Source organism: Aricia agestis, chromosome 2 (assembly GCF_905147365.1).
Source record: "Aricia agestis chromosome 2, ilAriAges1.1, whole genome shotgun sequence".
NCBI lineage: Eukaryota > Metazoa > Arthropoda > Insecta > Lepidoptera > Lycaenidae > Aricia > Aricia agestis.
In genome coordinates this window covers 18,266,210-18,289,679 of record NC_056407.1, presented here as the reverse complement: position 1 = coordinate 18,289,679, position 23,470 = coordinate 18,266,210, and the positions used below count along the sequence as shown (strand labels likewise).

The 23,470-nt window shown below is 39.4% G+C and overlaps 2 protein-coding genes across 4 annotated transcripts; one reads left to right on the top strand and one right to left on the bottom strand.

The window, feature by feature from the left end:
* Window positions 1–9: 9 nt before the first annotated feature.
* Window positions 10–14,772, bottom strand: LOC121739678 (gastrula zinc finger protein XlCGF26.1-like). 3 transcript variants are annotated; one of them, XM_042132205.1, is made up of 13 exons: window positions 14,593–14,772; window positions 14,354–14,505; window positions 14,119–14,222; window positions 13,874–13,943; window positions 13,763–13,782; window positions 11,314–11,405; window positions 10,693–10,882; window positions 8,850–9,015; window positions 7,343–7,507; window positions 5,070–5,200; window positions 3,535–3,655; window positions 2,075–2,202; window positions 10–542 (listed from the first exon to the last, which is right to left on the bottom strand). In XM_042132205.1, the coding sequence occupies exons 1-13, from the start codon at window positions 14,734–14,736 to the stop codon at window positions 61–63; spliced, it is 1,965 nt and encodes a 654-aa protein (XP_041988139.1). In that variant the 5' UTR covers window positions 14,737–14,772; the 3' UTR covers window positions 10–60. The 3 variants fall into 3 exon arrangements, with proteins under 3 accessions (XP_041988139.1, XP_041988141.1, XP_041988140.1); XM_042132207.1 differs by having other exon boundaries at window positions 11,326–11,405; XM_042132206.1 differs by having other exon boundaries at window positions 11,314–11,402.
* A 6,919-nt stretch (window positions 14,773–21,691) lies between these two features.
* LOC121739589 (mitochondrial basic amino acids transporter-like) lies at window positions 21,692–23,381 on the top strand. The gene is made up of 3 exons (XM_042132082.1): window positions 21,692–22,023; window positions 22,119–22,195; window positions 22,269–23,381. The coding sequence occupies exons 2-3, from the start codon at window positions 22,162–22,164 to the stop codon at window positions 23,096–23,098; spliced, it is 864 nt and encodes a 287-aa protein (XP_041988016.1). The 5' UTR covers window positions 21,692–22,023; window positions 22,119–22,161; the 3' UTR covers window positions 23,099–23,381.
* The last annotated feature ends 89 nt before the right edge of the window (window positions 23,382–23,470 follow it).

Sequence of the window (23,470 nt, the reverse complement as noted above, 5' to 3'; positions counted from 1 at the left end):
CATTTTTAAAATTATTTCCTAGTATAGCATTTTTAGGTACCAAGCTTGCTGGAATTCACTTTATTCGCTAGTTATTTTTTTTATCATCAGCTGACCCTCTACCGTCTCTATTTGCATCACGAATTGTTGCGCGTCATCTAATTTCGATTCAACATCATCCACCAGTTCGATTCGATCGTATTGTATCTCCTGGGAGTCTAAGCATATCACCTCGTTCTGATAAGAAATATGGGATCCTTCGTCGATGACCACGACCTCGTTTTTGACATCGCTATCATCTAGAATCAACGCTTGCGACACGTCCAAAGGTACATCGTGATCGTGGTACTCCGGCGCAGTTTCGCACCTATCGCTAGCTCGCTCCTCGTCAGTTTTTCTCGAGTAGTTGCTCACGATAACGTTCTCCCGAGGCGGTGCCAGCTGTACGACCGACACTCTATTACTCTTGGTGTCGTCTCCCTTGTGACTTTTCATGTGCCGAGCGAGGTACGCTTTGCGCTTGAATTTCTCGGAGCACACGCCGCATTCATATGGATTTTCGGCTGTGAAAATAAAATGTTATTCAAATGACGTGTATCTAAATCATCATCGTCTTAACCGATTCAGTGCGGATGACACGGGAGCCGTGTCATACATGTTTTTTACGTGTGGCGTATGACACGTGAGCCGTGTCATTTAAAAAAACGCTTGTATCTCCCTCAAATTACACTTTAGAAGGTTCTACTCTGAACAAATTATCTTAATTTTCCACATAGAACAAGGCTATAGGCTTCGCCTCTGAATATTCTGTGAATTGAAAAAAGTAGGGGCCGTCAACCTTTTTTAAAAGATGCATTCATTGCGGATTACACGGCAGCCGCGTCTTATGGGTTTTTAACGTGTGGCGTATGACACGTGAGCTGTGTCATTTAGAAAGCGATTGTACCTACCTCAAATTACAGTTTAGAAGGTTCTACTCCGAACAAAACCGTCTTAAATTTCCACGCAATAAAACAAGCCTATAGACTTCGTTTCTGAATATTATGTGAATTGAAAAAAGTAGGGGCTGTCTTCTTTTTTAACCCGGCCGTACGTCCGCCGGAACGCACCCTGTTCATACATTTTGTTGTGGACCCCGCATGCTATCAGAATTCTGACGTGTCAAAATGTATTTTTCTGATCAGAAATTTGGATAATGTGCGGCCGGACTTTTTAGTAGTAAACTTTTAAGAAAATAAAGAAGTAATATTGGGAGCCCATATTATTCTATATTATTTTAGACTTTCAAGTTTTCGCAAATTTTTTTAAACAATAATGTAGAAAAATACTTGCGTTGACATAAAATTATTACAAATCCACTATTTTTGATAATCGGTTCACAAACTTCTTATTTGAAGTTGGTTAAAAAAACTTAACAACGAACTTTTTTTTAATCTACGAACGTATAATATACATCGGAAACCCAGATCTATTAAATAAACTAATTTTTCTAACTTTGAAACCTACAAAAGTTTTGCAACACCTGAATAAAAAAATCGCTTACCTGCCATTTTCAGGTTAAAACTTAGTAAAACTACTCTTAATCAACTCAAAACTACGTAGCCTTTCGTTAACAACAATGGTTTGGGTTCAATTAAATAAATTAAGTTAATAAACACGTAAAAACCAAGAAAAACAATAAACGTTTTTGAACGTGGCGGGTGACACGGTAGCCGTGTCATCTACTTCTATGGCGTATGACACGGCTCACGTTTCACGAGAAAATTGTATGCCGCCACGACTGAAAGTCTTCAAAAACGTGCGCCGCATTGAATCGGTTAATTATTTTTCTTGTCATTGCAATTTACAATGCTCATCAAGTCACTGCTTTTAATACAATGAGTACCTAAACTACACAAAATACTAGCTCGAGAGACTGAGTTTACATTACGTCCCGAGTACTGACAATATATTTTGTTCAGACTCTAGGCCTTCTCGCAGTAATTTAATGATTACTTAAATTCTTAGCGAAGATTTAAAAATGTTAACCGTTATAATCTTAATTAAAGTAACAAAATTTCAATTGAATTGAAATACAGCAGAAATTGTTTGATACCAGTGTGTACGAGCATGTGCTGGTCGCGTCGCGCGGCCGTAGTGAACCGTTTGCCGCACGCCGCGCACGCGTGCGGGCGCTCGCCCCAGTGCCGCCGCATGTGTGCGGTCATGTCCATGCGCGCGAATCTGAGGGTAAACCCGTTAAACCATAATATTTGTATCTTGTGTAAAGGGTGTAAATTACTTGCGTGTAAACCACACGGGTGTCTGAAGCCGCACAACTTTGGTAGCACTGCGAAAATCGATCTCCGAAATGATGGCAATTTTTTGCCATTTGCATTTCAGACGGTCGATTTGCTTCGTGCGGTCAAAGTTTTTGGCGGCTTTAGTTACCCGTGTAAACGCCCCTTTACGGTTTTTGTCGGCCTTGGCCGTCCAAATGCTTTGTATGAGATGAAGCAACGCAATAATTTGACTTTAACCCTTCAGCAACGAAATGTTATGAGTGGGTTTAAAAATCAAAACGTTCTACTTTTATATTTTAAACCGTGTTATCTCGGAGCTTCATAAAACCAGTTTTAACCAATAACGTGAATAAGATACGAATTTATGTCAATGGGGGCGTTTGAAATTATATTTGCCACCAGGTGCCGCTACGTAGCCTTAGGGTCTATCGTGTGAAATAGGAAATAGGCATATTATTATCGTGACACATGACAGCTATTCTATTCCAAATACAGTGTGTAACAAAAATAAGTGATAATACTTTAGGGTGTGTACGTGTTCCTTGTAGAGAGCTCACTGTGAAAGTAGCAGCGCTGAAAGACGAAATTTTTTTTTCACTTTTGTATGGGCAAGGACTCGAGTGTCACGAGTTTCCCCATACAAAAGTGAAAAAAAAAAATTGGTTTTTCAGCGCTGCTACTTTCACAGTGAGCTCTCCACAAGGAACACGTACACACCCTAAAGTATTATCACTTGTTTTTGTTACACCCTGTATAAATTCCAGTCAATTCTCGTCAACTATGACGTCACGACTACATCAAGCAGCAACAAACAGCAATATTGCGCAATACAATTCCCTGGAATTTCCAAGCCCATCGGATATATCGTATCTGGGACATTGATCGATATGAAATATCTGGAGCAATTAGAAGCAATATCGCCAAAATAATTGCCGCAATGTATTGAAATTGCTCCATATTGCTCCGCTAATTGCTCCAGATCGGTCCATTCGTGTCGCAATTATTGCTCGTGTAAGCGCATCTTTAGCATGCGTTTCCACCAGAGATGTTTTGCGAGGAATGTGTTTTTAAGGTCCAATAGAATCGCTGCGCTGAGCGAGGTCACGATAAGCTCACGTCAATGAAGCGATTCTATTGGTTCTCAAAAACACATTCCTCGCAAAACATATCTGGTGGAAACGCAGCTTAAGGCTACATTAACATAGCGGCAACCTTTGGCAAATAGATATTTCAAACATCCCCAATCAATGCTTTATAGCAAGTTGTTTTATACCGTTTCCCGCAGACGGGGCAGCAGTAGGGTTTCTCGCCGGTGTGCGTGCGGCGGTGCGCGCTCAGCGACGACCCCGACGAGAACTGGCGACCGCAGAAATCGCACCTGTACGGCTTCTCACCTGGGATGTAGAGAGGACTTGAGTGACATGAGCCGTTTAACACAGGCACAATAGACATAACGACCAGTAGTTCGACTGCAAAGAGACGGACAGGTTTCAATATCTGTCAAATTCGTCGGGTTTCACTAGGATTATGAACGGAATGTGCCTCGCGCTGGCTGATATAATTTATTTTTAAATATTAAAAATAAAGTTTTCAAAATTGGATATCGGCATACTCTATAATTCTGTCTACTCTGACACAGGGACCTAGGCCCCGACTCACAATGCGCAATTCGACTTGGATTCGGAAACTTCGTCACCCGACATCCAATAAACGTTCGCCGCGTTAGGCGTCGATCTATGACCGCTCGGTAAAGTTTCGGAAACCGTGTCGAATGGAAATCTTTAATCGGCCTACAAGTTGATATAAAATATAAATTATTATAAAGCTTTGCCTAGCAGATGGTAGATGGAAAGTGTCGGAAAATGGTTATTGTCTGGAATTGTCGAAAATATTAGTGTAGGGTGTGCTCCTAAACTGTAATCCCTATCAAAAATTATTCGCTAGACGGCTTATTAGTGTTGCCAGATGGTCTAGGCGCCGTACTTCTGAACTAATTTGAATTCCCCCTAGAAATCCCCTAGATTACTTTTTCTTTTAATATTCAATAAAAATATATTACTAAACTTTATTACAGCTCGACAAGGCTTTATATGAACGTGGCGAGAAAAGGAACTAACGCTTCTATTATACAAAAACGTTAATTTTTACCAGCAGCGCCCATTGACATCATTGACATATTCATTTAAAGCCTTGTCGAACTGTATTAATCTTTTCAACATCTCGAATCTCGGCCTCGATTAGTTGTTGTGGCGCTCAAGTAATTTAAAGATGGTAAAAAAATATTAGGAACGTGAAATTTGGCAGAAAAACTGTATTTGACGTGTATTTTGAATTTCCTCTAAAAAATCCCCCAAATATTTTTTCCCCCTGTTTTTCCCCTAACTTGGTCGAAAACCCCCTAAATCTAGGGGGAAATCCCCTGATCTGGCAACACTGCGGCTTATCCATATAAATCTATACATTGGAACGTGCCGCCGCCGCTCCCGCCCCGCTGCCCGCTGATTTCGAGACTAGAACCTAACGAATTAACAAATCATTACCCTCCTTTTGACTCCTCATACGCAAATTATATCAAAACAGTTTTTAGTTCCAATCAATACTGAGATAGAAACTTAAAGATTTCTGTTACACAACTTATATTGACAAACAATATATCCAAAACTGTTTAAGGCCTCCCACACAAAACTGCAGATTCGCACCGCATCGCATCGTATTCATTTTTATTACGAATTTCGTCGCAGATATTTTCGATGCGATGCGGTGCGAATCTGCAGTTTTGTGTGGGAGCCCTAAATGAATGCTACACACCGGTATGCGTGCGCGCGTGCAGTGTGAGGTTGGAGTGCTGTATGAAGGTCTTGCCGCACGCCGCGCACACGTACGGCCGCTCACCGGAGTGCGTGCGCGAGTGCGTGCGAAGCGTCGACGCGTGGCGAAAACTGGAACACGAGTTGTTAATTGTAGTATTCATTTGAATAATATTACTATATAAGTGTCAAGTTCTGATTAATCAGATAACGAATTAGCCATATTTAATAAATTACATTTTTAAATTTCTTCGAATATTCTAAACTGCCCCAACCTATTATCTAAGTTGTTTTTTAAAATTCCTACTAAGTCCTACCGTCGTCATGTCCCTATCTTTTTACCCACTACCCACACCTACTACAGACACAACTCATTCATGTATCGTGCAAGCAAGCTACTAACTCGGTTTGTTCTAATATGGATCTAGATATTTTCAATTGTATTGTTTCAGCTCTAAAAATATCATTATGCAAGCATTTTGTTGATCAAAAAATAATTGACTGTTGATGTTATCTCTTCTGTATGAAATACTGTAATGTAAGAAATAAGATAACACTAAAAATAACTGATATTCTTGTTTAAAATGTAAATTGTGTTGTAGTAGTACTAGTATTATTATTCATAACATATTTAAGTCAATATTTTGTAAACTATTACTATTAGTAAAAACTTCTAATTGACTCCTTATTATGTATTCCGTTTTTTAATTTCATTGTAACAATAGCTGTAAGTTTTCCATGTATCTATACTAATATTATAAAGAGGTAAACTTTGTTTGTTTGTTTAATTGTAACGAATAGGCTCAAAAACTACTTTAAAAAGGACCGATTTTAAAAATTCTTTCACTAATCGAAAGCTACATTATTTACGAGTAACATAGGCTACTTTTTATTTTAGAAAATATAGGGTTCCGTAAGATATTTCAGTTTTTCGGAAACAACCAGAAAATTTACTTATTTTGCGTACGCTGCCTAAACTATAAAAGATAGAACCATACAATGTTCTAAGTAAATGTAGATCTTATAAATATCTATAAAAATGTCCGCTTTTTTTTAAATTTTTTTATTTAAAAATCTTGATTTTTTTGGACTACATTTAAATGCATTTATTTTACTCATGCTAATAATCCTTATCAAAATAAATTATTTCATCTCTAAGTACAGTTTATGTAGACAATATTTGGTCTTTGAATGATTAAAATTGGACGTTTGGTTTAGAAGTTATGGCGAAATTAAAATATTGCGATTTTCGCCCGTTTCGAAGTTGGCGCTACCAAGGCGGGGCCGCGGGGGTGTGCGGTTTAGATCTGTGGATCTATGAGTATTGACTATTGAATAGTAATGTATCTATCAATAGTATCGACGGAGAGCTGACGACCAAATCAGTCATGTTACATGTAGCTTCAGCTGTGTTAAAACTCCGTTAGCTACTTCCCTGAACAACCCTTTCTGACCGTGGGCGGTGGGTGTGGGAGTAGTGGGGTGGGGAAAAAAAGAAAAAATGTAGGTTCAGCCTTATTAAAACTCCATTAGCTACTTCCCTGAACAACCCTTTCTGATATTCTGCGTGCTGACAGGCCGTGGGCGGTGGGTGTGGGAGTAGGTAACGGAGTTTTAATACAGCTGAACCTACATTTTTTTTCTTTTTTCCCCACCCCACTACTCCCACACCCACCGCCCACGGCCTGCCAGCAGGCAGATTATCAGAAAGGGTTGTTCAGGGAAGTAGCTAACGGAGTTTTAACACAGCTGAAGCTACAAGACTGATTTGGTCGTCAGCTCTTAGTCGAGTAGTAGTAATAGATCTATGAGTAAACAAAAAAGTTTACCTCTTTATAATAATATTAGTATAGATTAAAAACTTATTTATCCAGTGAGTGACATTGGCTATATATTTTTTACCCGTGCGAAGCCGGGGCGGGTCGCCAGTATATAATAAAATCGTAGGAAAGTCAATTCTGTATATTGAATATTTTTGTACAATAAATAATACTTGGGATGTGATCTACTATGCTAACGCGGACGAAGTCGCGGGCAACAGCTATTCTTTTCTTAAAATAAAATAAAAATTAAGTGAAGTGGGAATTAATAGAAAGAAAGATATTTTTTATGAAAACTAGTTCTGAAAAATTTGTGCCTGAAATATAATGATTAAAGCCCTCACTAAGCTTTGTTCACAAAATTATAATTTAAAAGACCACAACTTTTTCGTTTAAGTGACCCGCCAATGTTTGAGTTAGAGTGGCGAAATCTAATATATTATAATCAAGTTACCGTTTGTCGCAGACGGTGCAGGCGTGCGGGCGGTGGTCGTCGTGCACGCGGCGGTGCGAGCGCAGCAGCCGCGCCGAGCGGAACGCCGCGCCGCATGCGCATGCGTGCGCGCGCTCGCCCGTGTGACGCGCCACGTGAGCGCCCAGCGCCGCGCGGTCTATGAACCTACATCACATTATACGTGTATTTGGGTCAATCCAGGGTCCAGCGGGGCTAAAATGGTCACATTTAGCAATTCCTCTCAATCAATTCAGCAAATGAATTGTCAAAACTGTCAAACTGACAAATGTCAAATCAGTACAAAAATACAGAAATGAATTGCAAGCAGAGTTGCATTTTGCGATTTTAGAAAAATGAATCATGTTATGATTCATATAATGATTCTTCAAAGCGACCATTTTAGCCCCGCTGACAATATAGGAAAACGATGCTGAAAATTGTATAAGAGAATATTATTGTTTTCTCGCCATATCGACACAGGCCGTGGTTATATAGCCGAAGTGCCATAATAAGAAGAATTACAATTTGCTTATGTCAAAAGTCAGATGAATAGAAGTAGAATTGTTAATTAATGTCCAAATTTCATTTAGGAACGCAAATGAACTGTTATTTTGTAATTTATATTAACTTTTATTATAATTTACAACTCACAAAACACAACCTACCAATATGTACAAAATCCAAGTGAATACTCTTTAATCTGTATTATATTATATAAGAATTTATTGGTTATAAAGTACTTGCAATTGGATTCATTCCATTGTGAAAATTTTATTTCTTCACAATGCAAGAACATACTCTATTTTGTGCAAATGCAGCTGATATTTTATATTCGATCAATTATTACTATCGATTAGACCGCGCACAAATAAGTGTTACTCCCTTCACATTTCGACATGTAGATCATGTCGATAAAAACTTAAAATGTGAAGGGAGTAACACTTATTTGTGCGCGGTCTAATCAATAGTAATAATTGATCGAATATAAAATACCAGCCAATGATATTGTACTTATACAGATATGTTACGTCCATACTATTTTCCGGCTTAAATCTCTTCCGAACAATTTTCAAATTCAAAATTGCAGACATTGACAAATTTGACAGATGAGTGAAACAAAAGATACGAAAAACCATTTACGTAAAAGAGACAGTTCTTTTTTTAAACGCTGTCTCTTTCTTCGCCTGAGCTATGAAGAAAATTCGATTTTTCCAGATTGTTCGAAAAAATAATTGAAAATGTAAATAATCGAGGTATTTATTGCAATCAAGGCATGTGGTAAGGGATTCCATGTGTTTTGTTTACTTTCGAGTCATAATTGGTACATTTTCGATACACGCACGACGTTATTTTTAATTTATTTAGGTAAGACAAGACGCGGCACATTCGTGACTGCGCTCGATGCAGACTAAACAACAGACGGCCCAATTGGGCCGTATTTGAAGCTTCACAACGCGCGCGGTAGTAACATATCTGGTTTGAGTATTTCATCATTGATACCAGCTACCTCTTATCACAGTACTCGCACACGAAGTTCTTTAGCGCGAGTTGTCCGGTGTGCACGCGCGCGTGACGAAGCAACGCGCACCGCTCGGCGAACGTCTTGCCGCACGCGCACGCGTGACGCTTGTGCTCCATGTGGTAGCGGATATGACGGCGTAACGCGGTGCGGCCTGAAAATTATTGAAAGTAAATTAAAAAAAAAAATTAAAATTTAGATAATATTATATGTACTATCAGAGAAGTTAATTCCCAGGCAGATAACCTAAGTATTTTGGTCGCGTAACTTCAAACCCCGCCGACAGAATTGACATAAAATTGACATGATCCGACCAAATGAGGTTGGTCTGCCAACTGCCTAGGAATCGATTTCCTCGATGGTACTATACAAGTATACCTACAGAAAATATACGGAAACAGCAGTGTCCATATACAAAATTAATAATTCGAATTAGTGTAGCGTTTTAAGCCCGATATCTGGAATCTGGATAATATATAGATTTCCATTTATAATAATACTAGCTGTTGCCCGCGACTTCGTCCGCGTGGACTTCAGTTTATAGCACGCGATGTCAACAAAATTGGTGTCAAAAGCTTTTATAAAAAAAACCCTGGTACCACATAAATCAAAACAGCTGTGCAGTGTTTTTTTTCATTTTTTAAAATTAAACTTATGTATATTTTATGCCAAATTTTAAAGCTTATTTAGCCCCCCGATTACACAACTTTACCCATAAACTATTTATCATTGATAGGTTTATAGATAAAGTACTGAGTTATTTAATAACGTAAAAAAGCAATAACAATCGAAAAAAATCGAAACTCGTATGTAAGATGATACCACCTCTTATAGAAAGACGTTGAGCAAGCGACAGCGCGATGTAGAAGACGCACGGCGCCATCTATTATGAATTTTTGGAACTAACCTTAATTTCAACAAATTTACGCATTTTCATCCCCTTACAACCCTTTTTTTCAGTAAAATAGTAGCCTATGTCCTTTCTCAGGCTTTAGACTATTTGTATACAAAATTTCATTACAATCATTATTATTATTATAAATCGGTTCGGTAGTTTTGGCGTGAAAGCGAGACAGACAGACAGACAAACAGAGATACTTTTTGTTTTATGAAATAAGGGGGCAAACGAGCAAACGGTGGGGCTAAAATGGACACATTTAGCAATTCCTCTCAATCAATTCAGCAAATGAATTGTCAAAACTGTCAAACTGACAAATGTCAAATTAGTACAAAAATACAGAAATGAATTGCAAGCAGAGTTGCATTTTGCGATTTTAGAAAAATGAATCATGTTATGATTCATATCATGATTCTTCAAAGCGACCATTTTAGCCCCGCTGGTCACCTGATGGAAAGCAACTTCCGTCGCCCATGGACACTCGCAGCATCAGAAGAGCTGCAGGTGCGTTGCCGGCCTTTTAAGAGGGAATAGGGTAATAGGGGAGGGTAGGGATGGGAAGGGAAGGAAAGGGAAGGGAAGGGATTAGGGTAGGGAAGGGAATAGGGTAGGGGATTGGGCCTCCGGTAAACTCATTCACTCGGCGAAACACAGCGCAAGCGCTGTTTCACGCCGGTTTTCTGTGAGAACTTGGTATTTCTCCGGTCGAGCCGGCCCATTCATGCCGAAGCATGGCTCTCCCACGTGTAAACTCCCACTTTCGCATTTATAATATTAGTATAGATTAGTATCGAAGCATGAGTCTTGAGAATGAATTGGGATGTTATCTAAACTTTGTGAGGTATGTTATCTAAACACGAGTAAAATTAGCTCTGAGAGAGCTGCCGTAACAAACTTGCAATAAATAATAATCACTTAAAGCTTTTTATTTACCTTTAAACACTTTTTGGCACTTGTTACACATCCACACATTGTCGACAGGTGTGTGCAGGGCGGAGTGTAGGTGTAGGTCGTGTTCAGAGTTAAATGACTCCTTGCACTGCCCGCAGGGAAATGCCAGATCATCCTCCTGAATATGGTATTTGTTGATGTGAACATTCAGCATCCTTAGGTTTTTAAATTTCTGAAAATTATTTAATTAAATTATATTGCAAATGTTACCTACCATAGATGATTGTACCATTGAGGAAATTGATTCCTAGGCAGTTGACTGACTTACGCCATGTGCTCGACTTTTGTCAATGGGGATTGGGGGCTACCTTTTTTGCTCACTAAATGGCGCACGGCAACTGTTGACTAAGGTCTGAATATGGCTATCAAAGTCGACTTAATAATAATCTAGAATTCCATTTATTTGTTTAATTTTTAAATAACATCTCCTTTGCTTTTGCTTATTTTTTTTAATAACTGAATATTTTTTATACGATTATATTATGTATAATTTTATGAAACATTAAAAATAAATGATGTTAAATGTACGAAAATATAAGTATAATATAATATTTCAATTTTCTGTTTGAGTCATTATATTTATATATTGAACATAAAACAAACCTTGTAACACACCTCACACTCAAATTTATCATAATCTTTGGTAGTTTTAGGTTTGCCTGAACTTTTATTCTTGCTTGTTACAGTCTGAACTTCTGAAATAACATCAACTTAGTTAAAAATTGGCCGTAACACTGACGAACATAATTGAAGACGTGAGTGGAAGAACACAATAACTAACAGTAAAAAATACCTTTTTTGTATAACTGAAGACTTCATCACCTAGCTAATATATGTGTAGCCAGATAAATATCACCTGACTTATATGTGTAGCCAGGTGATGAAGTAGATAAGTTACAAGGTTTGTTCAAATTAAAAGGGAAAAAATAAGTAAATGTCCATGTTACAAAATGTTAGTTATTGTGTTCTTCAACTCACATCTTCAATTTATAATGATGAGGAAAGTTTACACATATATGTTGTATCAGACATCAGTCACAGATGCTACTCAAGGTTAATAACGCAGTATATTAGAGCGCCTTCACATTATGTCGCATGCAGTGCGGCTGCAGCGCTGCTGCCGCAGTGCTTGCGACGTAATGTGAAGGCAGCCTTACAGCCAAGGGTCACAACTCTTAATCTATACTAATATTATAAATGCGAAAGTATCTCTGTCTGTCTGTCTCGCTTTCACGCCAAAACTACCGAACCAAAATTTTGTATACAGATAGTTACTATCTAAGTAAGTACTTACTAAGTAAGAAAAAATGCGTACATTTGTTCAAATTAAGTTAGTTCCAAAAATTCATAATAGATGGCGCCGTGCGTCTCCTACATCGCACTGACGCTTACTTATACGTCTTTCTATAAGAGGTGGTATCTTACATTCAAGTTTAGATTTTTTTCGATTATTATTTCTTTTTTACGTTACTAAATAACTCTGTACTTATGTAGTGACGTAACCTTAAACCTATCAATGATAAATAGTTTATGGGTAAAGTTGAGTAATTAGAGGGCTAAATAAGCTTTATTTGGCACTAGCTGTTGCCCGGGATTTCGTCCGCGTGCACTTCAGTTCATAGCGCGCGATATCAACAAAATTGGTGTCAAAAGCTTTTATAAAAAACCCTGGTACCCGTTAAATCAAAACACCCAAAACAGCTGTGCAGTGTGCACATAACTTATTTCATTTTTAATTAAAATTAATCTTTATTTACTTATGCCAAATTTTAAAGTATATTTAGCTCCTCAATTACATAACTTTAGTCTTTACCCATAAACTATTTATCATTGATATGTTTAAGGTTACGTCACTGCATAGATAAAGTACTGAGTTATTTAATAACGTAAAATCACATATTATCACATAAATCACAATCGAAAAACTCAAAAACCCATGCAAGATGATACCACCTTTTATAGAAAGACGTTTGAGTAAGCGTCAGCCTACGAATAATAAAAACTAAGGAATCTTAACTCCCATACTATTACCGTTTTAAATTTGGTTCCTTTTGATCTGTCATGTAACGTCAGCCTAGTACCGCTCAAGGTCACCTAAATATTGCAAATGTATTGAAATGTATACCTAAGGTACACTTTTTTGACAAATATTGTGGAGCATGTTTTTTGACGGAGTTACTTTTCCATTATACCTTCATGTACTTTTCCTTAGTTTTTATTATTCGTAGGCGTCAGCGCTATGTAGGAGACGGCACGGCGCCATCTATTATGATTTTTTGGAACTAACTTAATTTGAACAAATTTACGCATTTTCACCCCCTTACAACCCTTTTTTCCAGTAAAGAGTAGCCTATGTCCTTTCTCAGGCTTTAGACTATCTGTGTACAAAATTTCATTACAATCGGTTGGGTAGTTTTGGCGTGAAAGCGAGACAGACAGACAGACAGTCAGACAGAGATACTTTCGCATTTATAATATTAGTATAGATAAAATATAAAGTTTAATTTAAAATAAAAAGTCGGCCAAGTGCGAGTTAAACTCGCGCACGAAGGGTTCTGTACCTCAATCGAGCAAAAATAGGCTGAAAATTGTATTTTTGTATGGGAGCCCCCCTTAATTATTTAATTTATTTAAATTTTATTATTGATATATTATGTATAGATTATTAAAGTACAAATTTAACTGAGTATTTCGTCAATATTTCAAGTGCCTATGTGTTGCAGTTATTGATTGAGCAAAAAATAGCAAGAAAATCACGTTTGTTGTATGGGAGCCCCCTTTAAATATTAATTTTATTTTGTTTTTAGTATTTGTTGTTATAGCGGCAACAGATATATACACAATCTGTGAAAATTTCAGAAATCTTGCTATAGCAAATCTTGAGTTACAGCCTGGAGACACACAGTCAGACAGACGGACTGACATTGAAGTCTTAGTAATAGGGTCCCATTTTTACCCTTTGGGTATAAACTGAAGTCCATGCGGAAGAAGTCGCGGGCAACAGCTAGTCAATAATAATAATTATTGGTTACATGCAGCTCATATTACATACCTGAAGTGATGATATTCTCACTGCAAAAAAAGAGGATATTGTAATAGGCCAGTGATCACTCATTTTTAGTACAAATTTAACAATTTAGGGTATTAATAATTATTTACTTACCTCTTATTAATGTCTGGTATCAAGTATTTGTCCTCTGCACTAAAAACTTCCTCTTCCAAATACTCTATTTCTGGAACAAATTATTATAATGCATAAGTATAACAATAGATATGCTATTGTCTAGTTTTTCCACGATCGAGATATAAATCGTTATATTTTTTTCATTCATAAAGATTTTTTTTGTTGATTTTTGGAATTATGTAATTAAAAAAAAAACAATTAAATATAAAAAAAATATTCCATACCCTCTTGATCATGATCCTCCACCTTCACTTCAATTTCAAATTGATCCTTTTCTTTTAATCCATCATTATTGTTACAATTTACAATACTTTCAGATGAGTCTATCCTGAAGAGAAACAGAGAAATATTACTTTTAATTTTAATTTCAAATATCTAATTCATTACTTAGTTTATAGCACCAAATTAACAAACTTGAACCTGAATGTTAGTAGTAAATTTTGAAGTGACAATGGTTACCTTGTTTCTGTAGAGATTGATTTTTCTGAATCAATAAATGACCTAATGTAACTATCAGACTCCCGGCACTTTAATCTGAACTTATAGGATTTTATTAGCTGTTGACAGCATAGACTACACACTTGCAAAGGTAAATTTTCCTCATGTTCAATCTAAAACACACATGACGAATGCAATTAGGAGCAAGGAAATTAACGTACGTACATCCAAATTTACTCAATATTTTATTATTAACTTACTTGAATAGAAGTTATGTCTGAAAACATTTTTGATAACATTTCTTTATTATACAAAGAAAATAAAGAGTCCATTTTTCCTTCAGCAGTTCTTAAACATGCTCGGCAAGCACTTTTAAAATCTAAATCAGATTTTCTATTATTCATATTTATTTATAATTACTTAAATAATGCTTAAAAATATTAAAAATAAATAACACAAATAAACTAACTTCGTTTTGACATGAGACATCAGTGTTTGACATTTGCATAATGTGACATTTTTTTTTAATTCGTCCCGGTCGGGACAGGCAAAGGAAGCGTTGCCCATACAGCCATTTCTATGTTTTCTCTATTTAATGAATGATAGTGAAGGCCGAAGGCCGAAGCCAATTCTTTTATATTAACCATCTGAAATAGAGTTTTCATCAGGCCGAAGCAAATTCTTTGATATCAATAATATGAAATAAGTTTTTTCATCAGGCCGAAGCCATTTCTCATTACTGTCCCTTCTTCAATTTGACATATTGTCGTCATTGGTCATTGTCTTCATTGTGTTGACCTTATGTCATTGGTCTTGACCAAGAAGTTTACACCCTTCTTGGTCTTGACCATGTCTTGACGTCTTGACGTCTTGACGTCTTGACGTGGTGTATGTGACATTGAGATCACATTATGACAATATATTTTTTAAATGGCGAAATAACGTATTATGCCACTGCTATTTAAAGTGTTTATAAAAGCAAAGGTTCTTCCAAAACTCTCTTCTTACCACACCGACTACTTTTGAATTATTATTTATTACTAGACGTTCCGCGCGGCTTCGCCCGCGTAAATTAGATATTTCACAGACAAATGAGTCCACAAAAAATAGCCTATGATCCTTCACGTGGTCTACTTATTATCGGTGCCAAATAATAGAAAAAAATGCTCCAGTAGTTCGTGAGATAAGCCCTTTCAAATAATTTCCCCCGTTTTTTCCACATTTTCCTCTAATTCTTTGCTCATAGTAGTCTTAACGTGATAAAGACGTATAACATGTAGCCTTCCCCGATAAATGGGCTATCTAACACTGTAATAATTTTTCAAATCGGAGCAGTAGTTCCTGAGATTAGCGCGTTCAAACAAACAAACAAACTCTTCCGCTTTACAATAATATTTAGTATAGAAAGTACCTAATAAATTATTATCAGTGGCGGCCTTACCCAAAGCAAAGATCTTCTACCCGGGGTCTCCCAGGGTGGAAGATCTTTGCGAGGCCCAGGCTCCTGGGCGACAGGTCTTTGCGAGGCCTTTTGTCTTACGAAAAAGTACTAAAATGGTCACATTTAGCAATTCCTCTCAATCAATTCAGCAAATGAATTGTCAAAACTGTCAAACTGACAAATGTCAAATCAGTACAAAAAATAAAATACAGAAATGAATTGCAAGCAGAGTTGCATTTTGCGATTTTAGAAAAATGAATCATATTATGATTCATATCATGATTCTTCAAAGCGATCATTTTAGGTATTATCAGGTGATGGTCCTGTTCACCACCCCCTAGGACCGCCACTGATTATTATTATTCATACCTAGCCAGTTTACGTAAGTTACTGTCATTAATATTAATTATATTTTCTACCAAGATCCGAGGCCACACTACTCCAGTACGCTGCGTAGCGTCGTCGGAACAAAATAAGAGGCAGTCCACACGGCGCGTTGCGTCATCGTTGCGTCGACGCAGCGCTGCCGTTTGACGCATAGACGGCCACACGGGTGCTGCGTCATGGCATCGTTATTACGAAGCAGTCCAGTGTGGACTAGTTCTAATAGCCAGTCTACACGGCGCTTTGCGTCAGCATTGCGTCGACGCAGCGCTGCCGTTGCGTTGTTTTATTGCGGCTCTTCACGATGGGCCAGCGTAGTGGGCTATCACAATGGCCGTAGGCCGCACGATGTGGAGGACGTAGTGGCGTAGGATGGCCGATGGCGCCAGCGCTGGCCGTGGAATGGCGGCGGTGTCGGTTTTTCGGCCGCACATTAAAGGACGATGGCCCAGCGATGGCGGTACGCCTCTACACGTTGCACGATGGCGATACGACAGACGGTGCCTGACCGCGGTCGAGTGAGGACATCGTAATTCGTATTACAATTTACGAATTTCATTCAAAATGACGAGTACGTGGTCTCATAATGAATGAAAATAATAAAGCCGAAAGTTTGTATGGATGTTTGTTACTTTTGTTACTCTTATACTCAAAACTACTGAAAGGATTTTAATGAAACTTTACAATAATTATTATAGCTTTTACATTATAATATGTATGTAACTTCTGACTCTTTAAAGATACAAACTTGGGAGTTTTGGCGTTGTTTTAAGAACGGAAAGCATATTATGCTATTATTATATTCATCATTTTCATCATCATCACTACCATAAACCATTATTTTAATTTTAGTCTCGAAATAATTATTCGTAGAATTCAAGAGAAGGTTCATATTAGGAGGGAGGTGATACGAAGTTCACCGGGTCATCTGGTGAAGTCATCTTATATCTTTAAACGAGCAATTCTTGTATATAATATAAATATATATTTGGAATCTCGGAATCGGCTCCAACGATTTTCATGAAATTTAGTATATTCGAATCGTGCGAAGTGGGTGGAGGGGGTAAAGAAAGCGATTGCCGCGCTTGCCGTGGCAAAAATATGCAACCAAAGGGGCTCAGTTAGTAGTCAAACAAACTTGTCAATCTTGTTTTGTAATTTTTAGAAATTGGTCTTAATTTATGGTCTTAATCATAGACTTAATATATACTGTCGTAGTCTTAATGGTTTTTGTATCGTAGACTGACGACTGAAATAAAAACAAGATTTTTAAAAACATTACATTTATTTTTTCAAGTATAAAGTATTGCTTGTATTTTTGTTACTGTTTAAAGCAGCAATATGTTTGCACTTGCCGCTCTGGTTATAAACGCAGCTGCATTTTACTCCAGCAACAACCGATCATTATTATCTATCTGTAAGAATGAATAAAAATGTGTTGACTAGCTTTATCTAAATGCTTAGTTACGTTTTTCGTTGGTTCATTACTTACGTTTGAACTTGTTTTATAGGGTGCTAAAGTCACCGATGTTCAACGAATTATATTGGCTCGTATTAAATAACATTGCCATTAGTTCTTAGCTCTTCTACATCCCTTACATGTCCTGCTAACACCAATTTATTTCCTTTTAGCATAGATTGGGCTTAGAAACTTATTGAGTGTTTTATACTTTCAAAACCAGTTTTTTATGATTATATTCATTTTCCACAAGTAGTTTTAAACTAAATCTAGCCCAAATACCATTAATCATTGTTCTAAATATATTTTATTTGCTATAATATTTACAAAATAAACAAACTCTTGTTGTTTATTTTTTGACACATGCCCCTAAAACTTCGTTTGAAATGTCACTACTGACGTGCACGTTCCGAATAGGGGGTTTCGGGGGCGATAAATCGATTAGCTAGGAATCATTTTTAGAAAATGTCATTTTATTCGTGTTTTATCGAATACCGAGCAAAGCTCGGTCAAACAGCTAGTAAATTATTAAAAATGCACGTTTTGCATTGCCGCAATGGCTAATGCTTACACGTCCATCTTGAACGACGTTTAGATCACAACTGAACACGGCCATCATGTAGAGGCGTTGCGACCATTGCATAGCCATCGCATGCGCCATTCGATCGCCCAGCGCTGGCCCATCTTGAAGAGAGGCCATTACATACAAATAACGAAGTTGTTCACACGCACGCAGCGTCGTCGTAACGCACACATGACGGACAGCAGCCCCCGCGACGAAGCGAGAGGGGGTCGACTGCTTCGTAATAACGCTGCGATAACGCAGCGCCCATGTGGCAGGCTATACGTCAAACGGCAGCGCTGCGTCGACGCAACGCTGACGCAACGCGCCGTGTGGACTGGCTCACGCTGTATGCCACAGCCGGCAGCCCACATCATTGAGTCGCAGCGATGCCAGCTAAGTTATGAAAGACTGTGACATCGTAACACATATTGTTCGTCCCCCTACTTCACCTAACACAATTTAATTACCTACGCTACGTACCTAATGTAAAACATAAAAGCGGTGTCGCTGCGGCGACGCACCGAGGTTTGCAACGCAGCAGGGTAATAAGAGAGCTGATGAGCCTGACGGACATCTAGCTTAATAAATGCAATATTACAATAATAATTCTTATATATAAAATTCTCGTGTCACAATGTTCGTTCCCGTACTCCTCCGAAATGGCTTGACCGATTCTCATGAAATTTTGTGAGTATATTGAGTAGGTCTGAGAATCGGCCAACATCTTTTTTTCATACCAAAAATTATTTACATGGCAAAACAACGTTTGCCGGGACAGCTAGTAATATTATAATATTATTAATATCAGTGTAGAGTAGGTAGTGTACGAAATTATAAATTATGGGGTCAACACAAACGGAAAATTACTGTAAACTCATAACAATAATAAGATACCTAACTTACATTATACATAAATATGCCTTAGATAGTATGTAAGTAAATAAAACAATACAATGAGCAATAATATATGTGTAAACTTGTAAAGTACCTAGCTAAGTTTTAAAATACTTATTTATGATTCGTTTATTTTATAATCTGCGGTGGCGAGGCACGGCACGTTTTTGCGTCGAGGTAAAAGAAAAGCAAAATGTATGGAATCGTATACAGACGCATTTAATTTGACTCCACAGCCGCGGCATAATTATGCAATTTATACGTGGTAAATTTATACGTGGGAGAGCCATGCTTCGGCACGAATGGGCCGGCTCGACCGGATAAATACCACGTTCTCACAGAAAACCGGCGTGAAACAGCGCTTGCGCTGTGTTTCGCCGAGTGAGTGAGTTTACCGGAGGCCCAATCCCCTACCCTATTCCCTTTCCTACCCTCCCCTATTCCCTTCCCTTCCCTTCCCTCCCCTATTACCCTATTCCCTCTTAAAAGGCCGGCAACGCACATGCAGCTCTTCTGATGCTGCGAGTGTCCATGGGCGACGGAAATTGCTTTCCATCAGGTGACCCGTTTGCTCGTTTGCCCCCTTATTTCATAAAAAAAAATGCAACGAAAAGCTGTTAACGGCAAAGGCCTGCAAAAACTTAGACGACGACCATGGGCCACAAGACAGTAATAAGGTACTGTCTTGTGGCCCGTGAGCACAAAATAGGAGGTGGTGTACAAAGTACAATAATGTATTAGGTTTACTGCTGAGTGAGAGCTTTGTGTCAGCAGTTTACATTCATTCACATTGTTACATTTTACTTAAGAGGAGTCCACACCGCCATTTTTTCCATACAAACGTTGTCCCCTGTTTCCTCCCTGGATAATGCTAGTAGATTTATAATTTTTTCCTGAATATCTACGGCCACTAATACAATGTCCCTATGTTTTATTTTTTTTCATAATTTAATTATTAAATAAGATATGAACGTTCAAAAACCCAAAAAAATGGCCAGATTTTCCGCTGTGTTCAAACGTCTAGAAAACAGATTTGGCTAGATTATACATAAAAAAGCAAAACATAGGAACACAGCTCAAGCCTTTTTTTAATCTTTTATGAAAAAAGTACTTAAATCGGTTAAGTTTTGGAGAAGGAATCAGGGGACAACGAATCGTTGATTTTCTGGATTTTCTGCAGTTGTCTCTATCGCGTTCTGCGGTATAGGCTTGAGGTAAGGGAGACAGCTATAGATATTACACGTACTTTTTTTCATTTCTCTAGCCCCTGGGCCTGTAGACAAGTGGCAAAGCGCTAACGCTGACGCTAACGCTAGCGCTACAAAATGTATGCGATTTGACATAAGTCATCGCTTCGCTAGCGAATACTAATGTCAAATCCATACATTTTGTAGCGCTAGCGCTAGCGTTAGCGTTTTGCCACTTGTCTACAGGGGCTGCCCCCGTAGACAAGTGGCAAAACGCTTACGCTAACGCTAACGCTAGCGCTACAAAATGTATGGATTTGACATTAGTATTCGCTAGCGAAGCGATGACTTATGTCACATCGCATACATTTTGTAGCGCTTGCGTTAGCGTTAGCGTTAGCGCTTTGCCACTTGTCTACAGGCCCAGGTGTATCCTCTATCAGTGTAAGAACAGCACTCATCGGGTTTGGTTGTTTCATTCCATCCCTATCTATCTGTAGAAACACTACAGGTGGTTATATTTTATATCTGGCTCTGGACATTTTTCAGTGATACTTGTTATAATTATTATCAGCGAGAATATTCTGGTAAAATTACGGAAAATTAATATTCTCACATTATCTTCTTGAAATACCCATGACCTACAAAACTGGAAAATAACAAGTAAACATTCATAATTATTGTGAAAAATAAAGTTGATACTTCTCAGCCTTGGAGGCTTTACTTGTTGTTTGTAAATTTAAAGTTTGGTAAATTACGAGGTAGGTAACCTAGCAGTGAACCTAAGATTAAAACTAATACAGTAGATACGTGGGAGAGCCATGCTTCGGCACGAATGGGCCGGCTCGACCGGAGAAATACCACGTTCTCACAGAAAACCGGCGTGAAACAGCGCTTGCGCTGTGTTTCGCCGAGTGAGTGAGTTTACCGGAGGCCCAATCCCCTACCCTATTCCCTTTCCTACCCTCCCCTATTCCCTTCCCTTCCCATCCCTACCCTCCCCTATTACCCTATTCCCTCTTCAAAGGCCGGCAACGCACCTGCAGCTCTTCTGATGCTGCGAGTGTCCATGGGCGACGGAAGTTGCTTTCCATCAGGTGACCCGTTTGCTCGTTTGCCCCCTTATTTCATAAAAAAAAAAGATACAGTGACACCTCACACCTCACACCTACATAAAGGTCTGTCTTGGCTATAGATTAATATACAAGGACGGTCGTAATCAATGACTGTCCTGTATAATTATTTTACTGCTAATAAAAGCTTATCAGTAACTATTAAGAGTTACCAATTTGATACAGAATTACGGAATTTGCATCAAATTAGTTACTTACCTATTATAAGCGTAACAAAGTGTAGTGCTACAAGAGGTCCTTCTCGCCTTCGATAGAAAAGGGCGCCTATCAATTTCTTATATAATATTATGAAATTAAAATAACAATAAGCGAAGAGTGGGAAGGCGGCCTAAGCTAGGAAAAAAACATGTGAATTAAAAAGTTACCGCTTACGTTTTATCTAGAATAGCAAAAGCAATAGCAAGTTAGGTTATCGCGGATGAGGTTGACCCGCGAGGCGATAGCGGGAGGGTCCCGCGCGGCCGGGGCGGTCGCAGCTTCATACTCAAGCCGCGACTCCTGCTGGCAGCATCTCACGCCGCACACCAGCTCGCCCACCAGCTCGCCCACCAATATGTTCATTGGCATCACCTCCGGTGGAGGCAACGTCAATACGCCCTATGACTATTTGATTTGAACGAGGAGACCGGTGAGTTTACCTAATTAGACTGACGAGCATGCGACGATAATTTTTGACCTTATATCGCCCTGGACGAGGACCTCATTAGTGTTGTTTTCGTTTAGATAATCTTCGCCTGGAATATTACTATAGTAATCTTCTTTGAAAATGGCACTCGACTTCGTAGCCGGATGCATCGGAGGTGAGATATTTTCGATACTCGCTTAAAATGTTTTATTTTTTCGAGCGGAGGACTAAAGACCGACCGTTTTCAGGCTGCGCGGGAATCGTAGCCGGCCATCCGCTGGATACTCTGAAGGTGCACATCCAATCGGGACGAGGATCGGCGCTGGAGTGCACGAGGGCGCTCCTTCGCAGCGGGTCCCTGGCAACCGCCTACCGCGGCGTCGGCGCTCCGCTCGGCGGGATAGCGGCCGTCAACGCGATAGTATTCGGGGCCTATGGCCACACTAAGCGCGCCCTGCCGAACCAGGACTCCATCGGCACCCAAGCGGTGGCGGGCGGCGCCGCCGGCCTCATGCAGAGCTTCGCGTGCGCGCCCGTCGAGCTCGTCAAGACGCGGCAGCAGCTCGCCAAGCCGGCCGACCCGATCCCCCGGGGGGCGTGGGGCGGCGCCCGCTACGTGCTGCGGACCGGCGGCTTGCGGGCCCTGTTCCGGGGCCTCGGCGTGACGATGGCGCGCGACTGCCCGGCGTTCGCGATCTACTTCGCGTCGTACGAGGCGATGACGCGCGGTGACGCGTCGGCTTTGCGCGTGTTCGCGGCGGGCGGCTCGGCGGGCGCGCTGTCGTGGCTGGTGCTGTACCCCATCGACGTGGTGAAGTCGCGGCTGCAGGGCGACGCGGCGGGCCGGTACGCGGGCGCGTGGGACTGCGCGGTGCGGTCGGTGCGGACGGAGGGCTGGCGCTGCCTGTCGCGCGGCGCGGGCGCGGTCACGCTGCGGGCCTTCCTAAGCAACGGCGCGTGCTTCTCGGCGGTGGCGTGGACGGAGCGCGCGTGGCAGCGCATGTCAGCCGGATCCGCCGTCCCGCTGCCCGCCGAGCCCAGCCGCTACGAGAAGCCCGACTACCAGTACGAGACGTGAACCACTAGTCACCACGATGTCATAGAATGTTGCAAACGACCGAGATCAATAGTACGAGTAAGCTCTATTTGATTTTTCTCTGTTGATAAATTATGGATGTTTTGTTTTGATAGAGTGGTCACTGGTCAATTGTGTCAACTGCCGAGTTATTTAAACTGTTGTTATCTTAGGTACTTATCTTCTTAGAGCTTGCAGTATTTCTACCCGAATACAAACTAAGTAATTATTTAAGCTGTTGTTGAATATTCAGTAAGCAATGTAATGCACGTTATTATAATATTTAGATAACAGTTTGATTCTACCTGTTTTAAGGTCTATAGTCTTCAATAGATTATATTATATGTACATGTAATTCACTAAGTATACCTTATG

Coding starts and splice junctions, on each gene's coding strand:
- LOC121739589 (XM_042132082.1), top strand. CDS start 22,162: ATGGCACTCGACTTCGTAGCCGGATGCATCGGAG. Junction 22,196..22,268: donor CGTAGCCGGATGCATCGGAG/GTGAGATATTTT, acceptor GACCGTTTTCAG/GCTGCGCGGGAATCGTAGCC.
- LOC121739678 (XM_042132205.1), bottom strand. CDS start 14,736: ATGAATAATAGAAAATCTGATTTAGATTTTAAAAGTGCTTGCCGAGCA. Junction 11,406..13,762: donor TGAGAATATCATCACTTCAG/GTATGTAATATG, acceptor ATGTTATTTCAG/AAGTTCAGACTGTAACAAGC. Junction 3,656..5,069: donor GCACGCGCGCACGCATACCG/GTGTGTAGCATT, acceptor TCTACATCCCAG/GTGAGAAGCCGTACAGGTGC.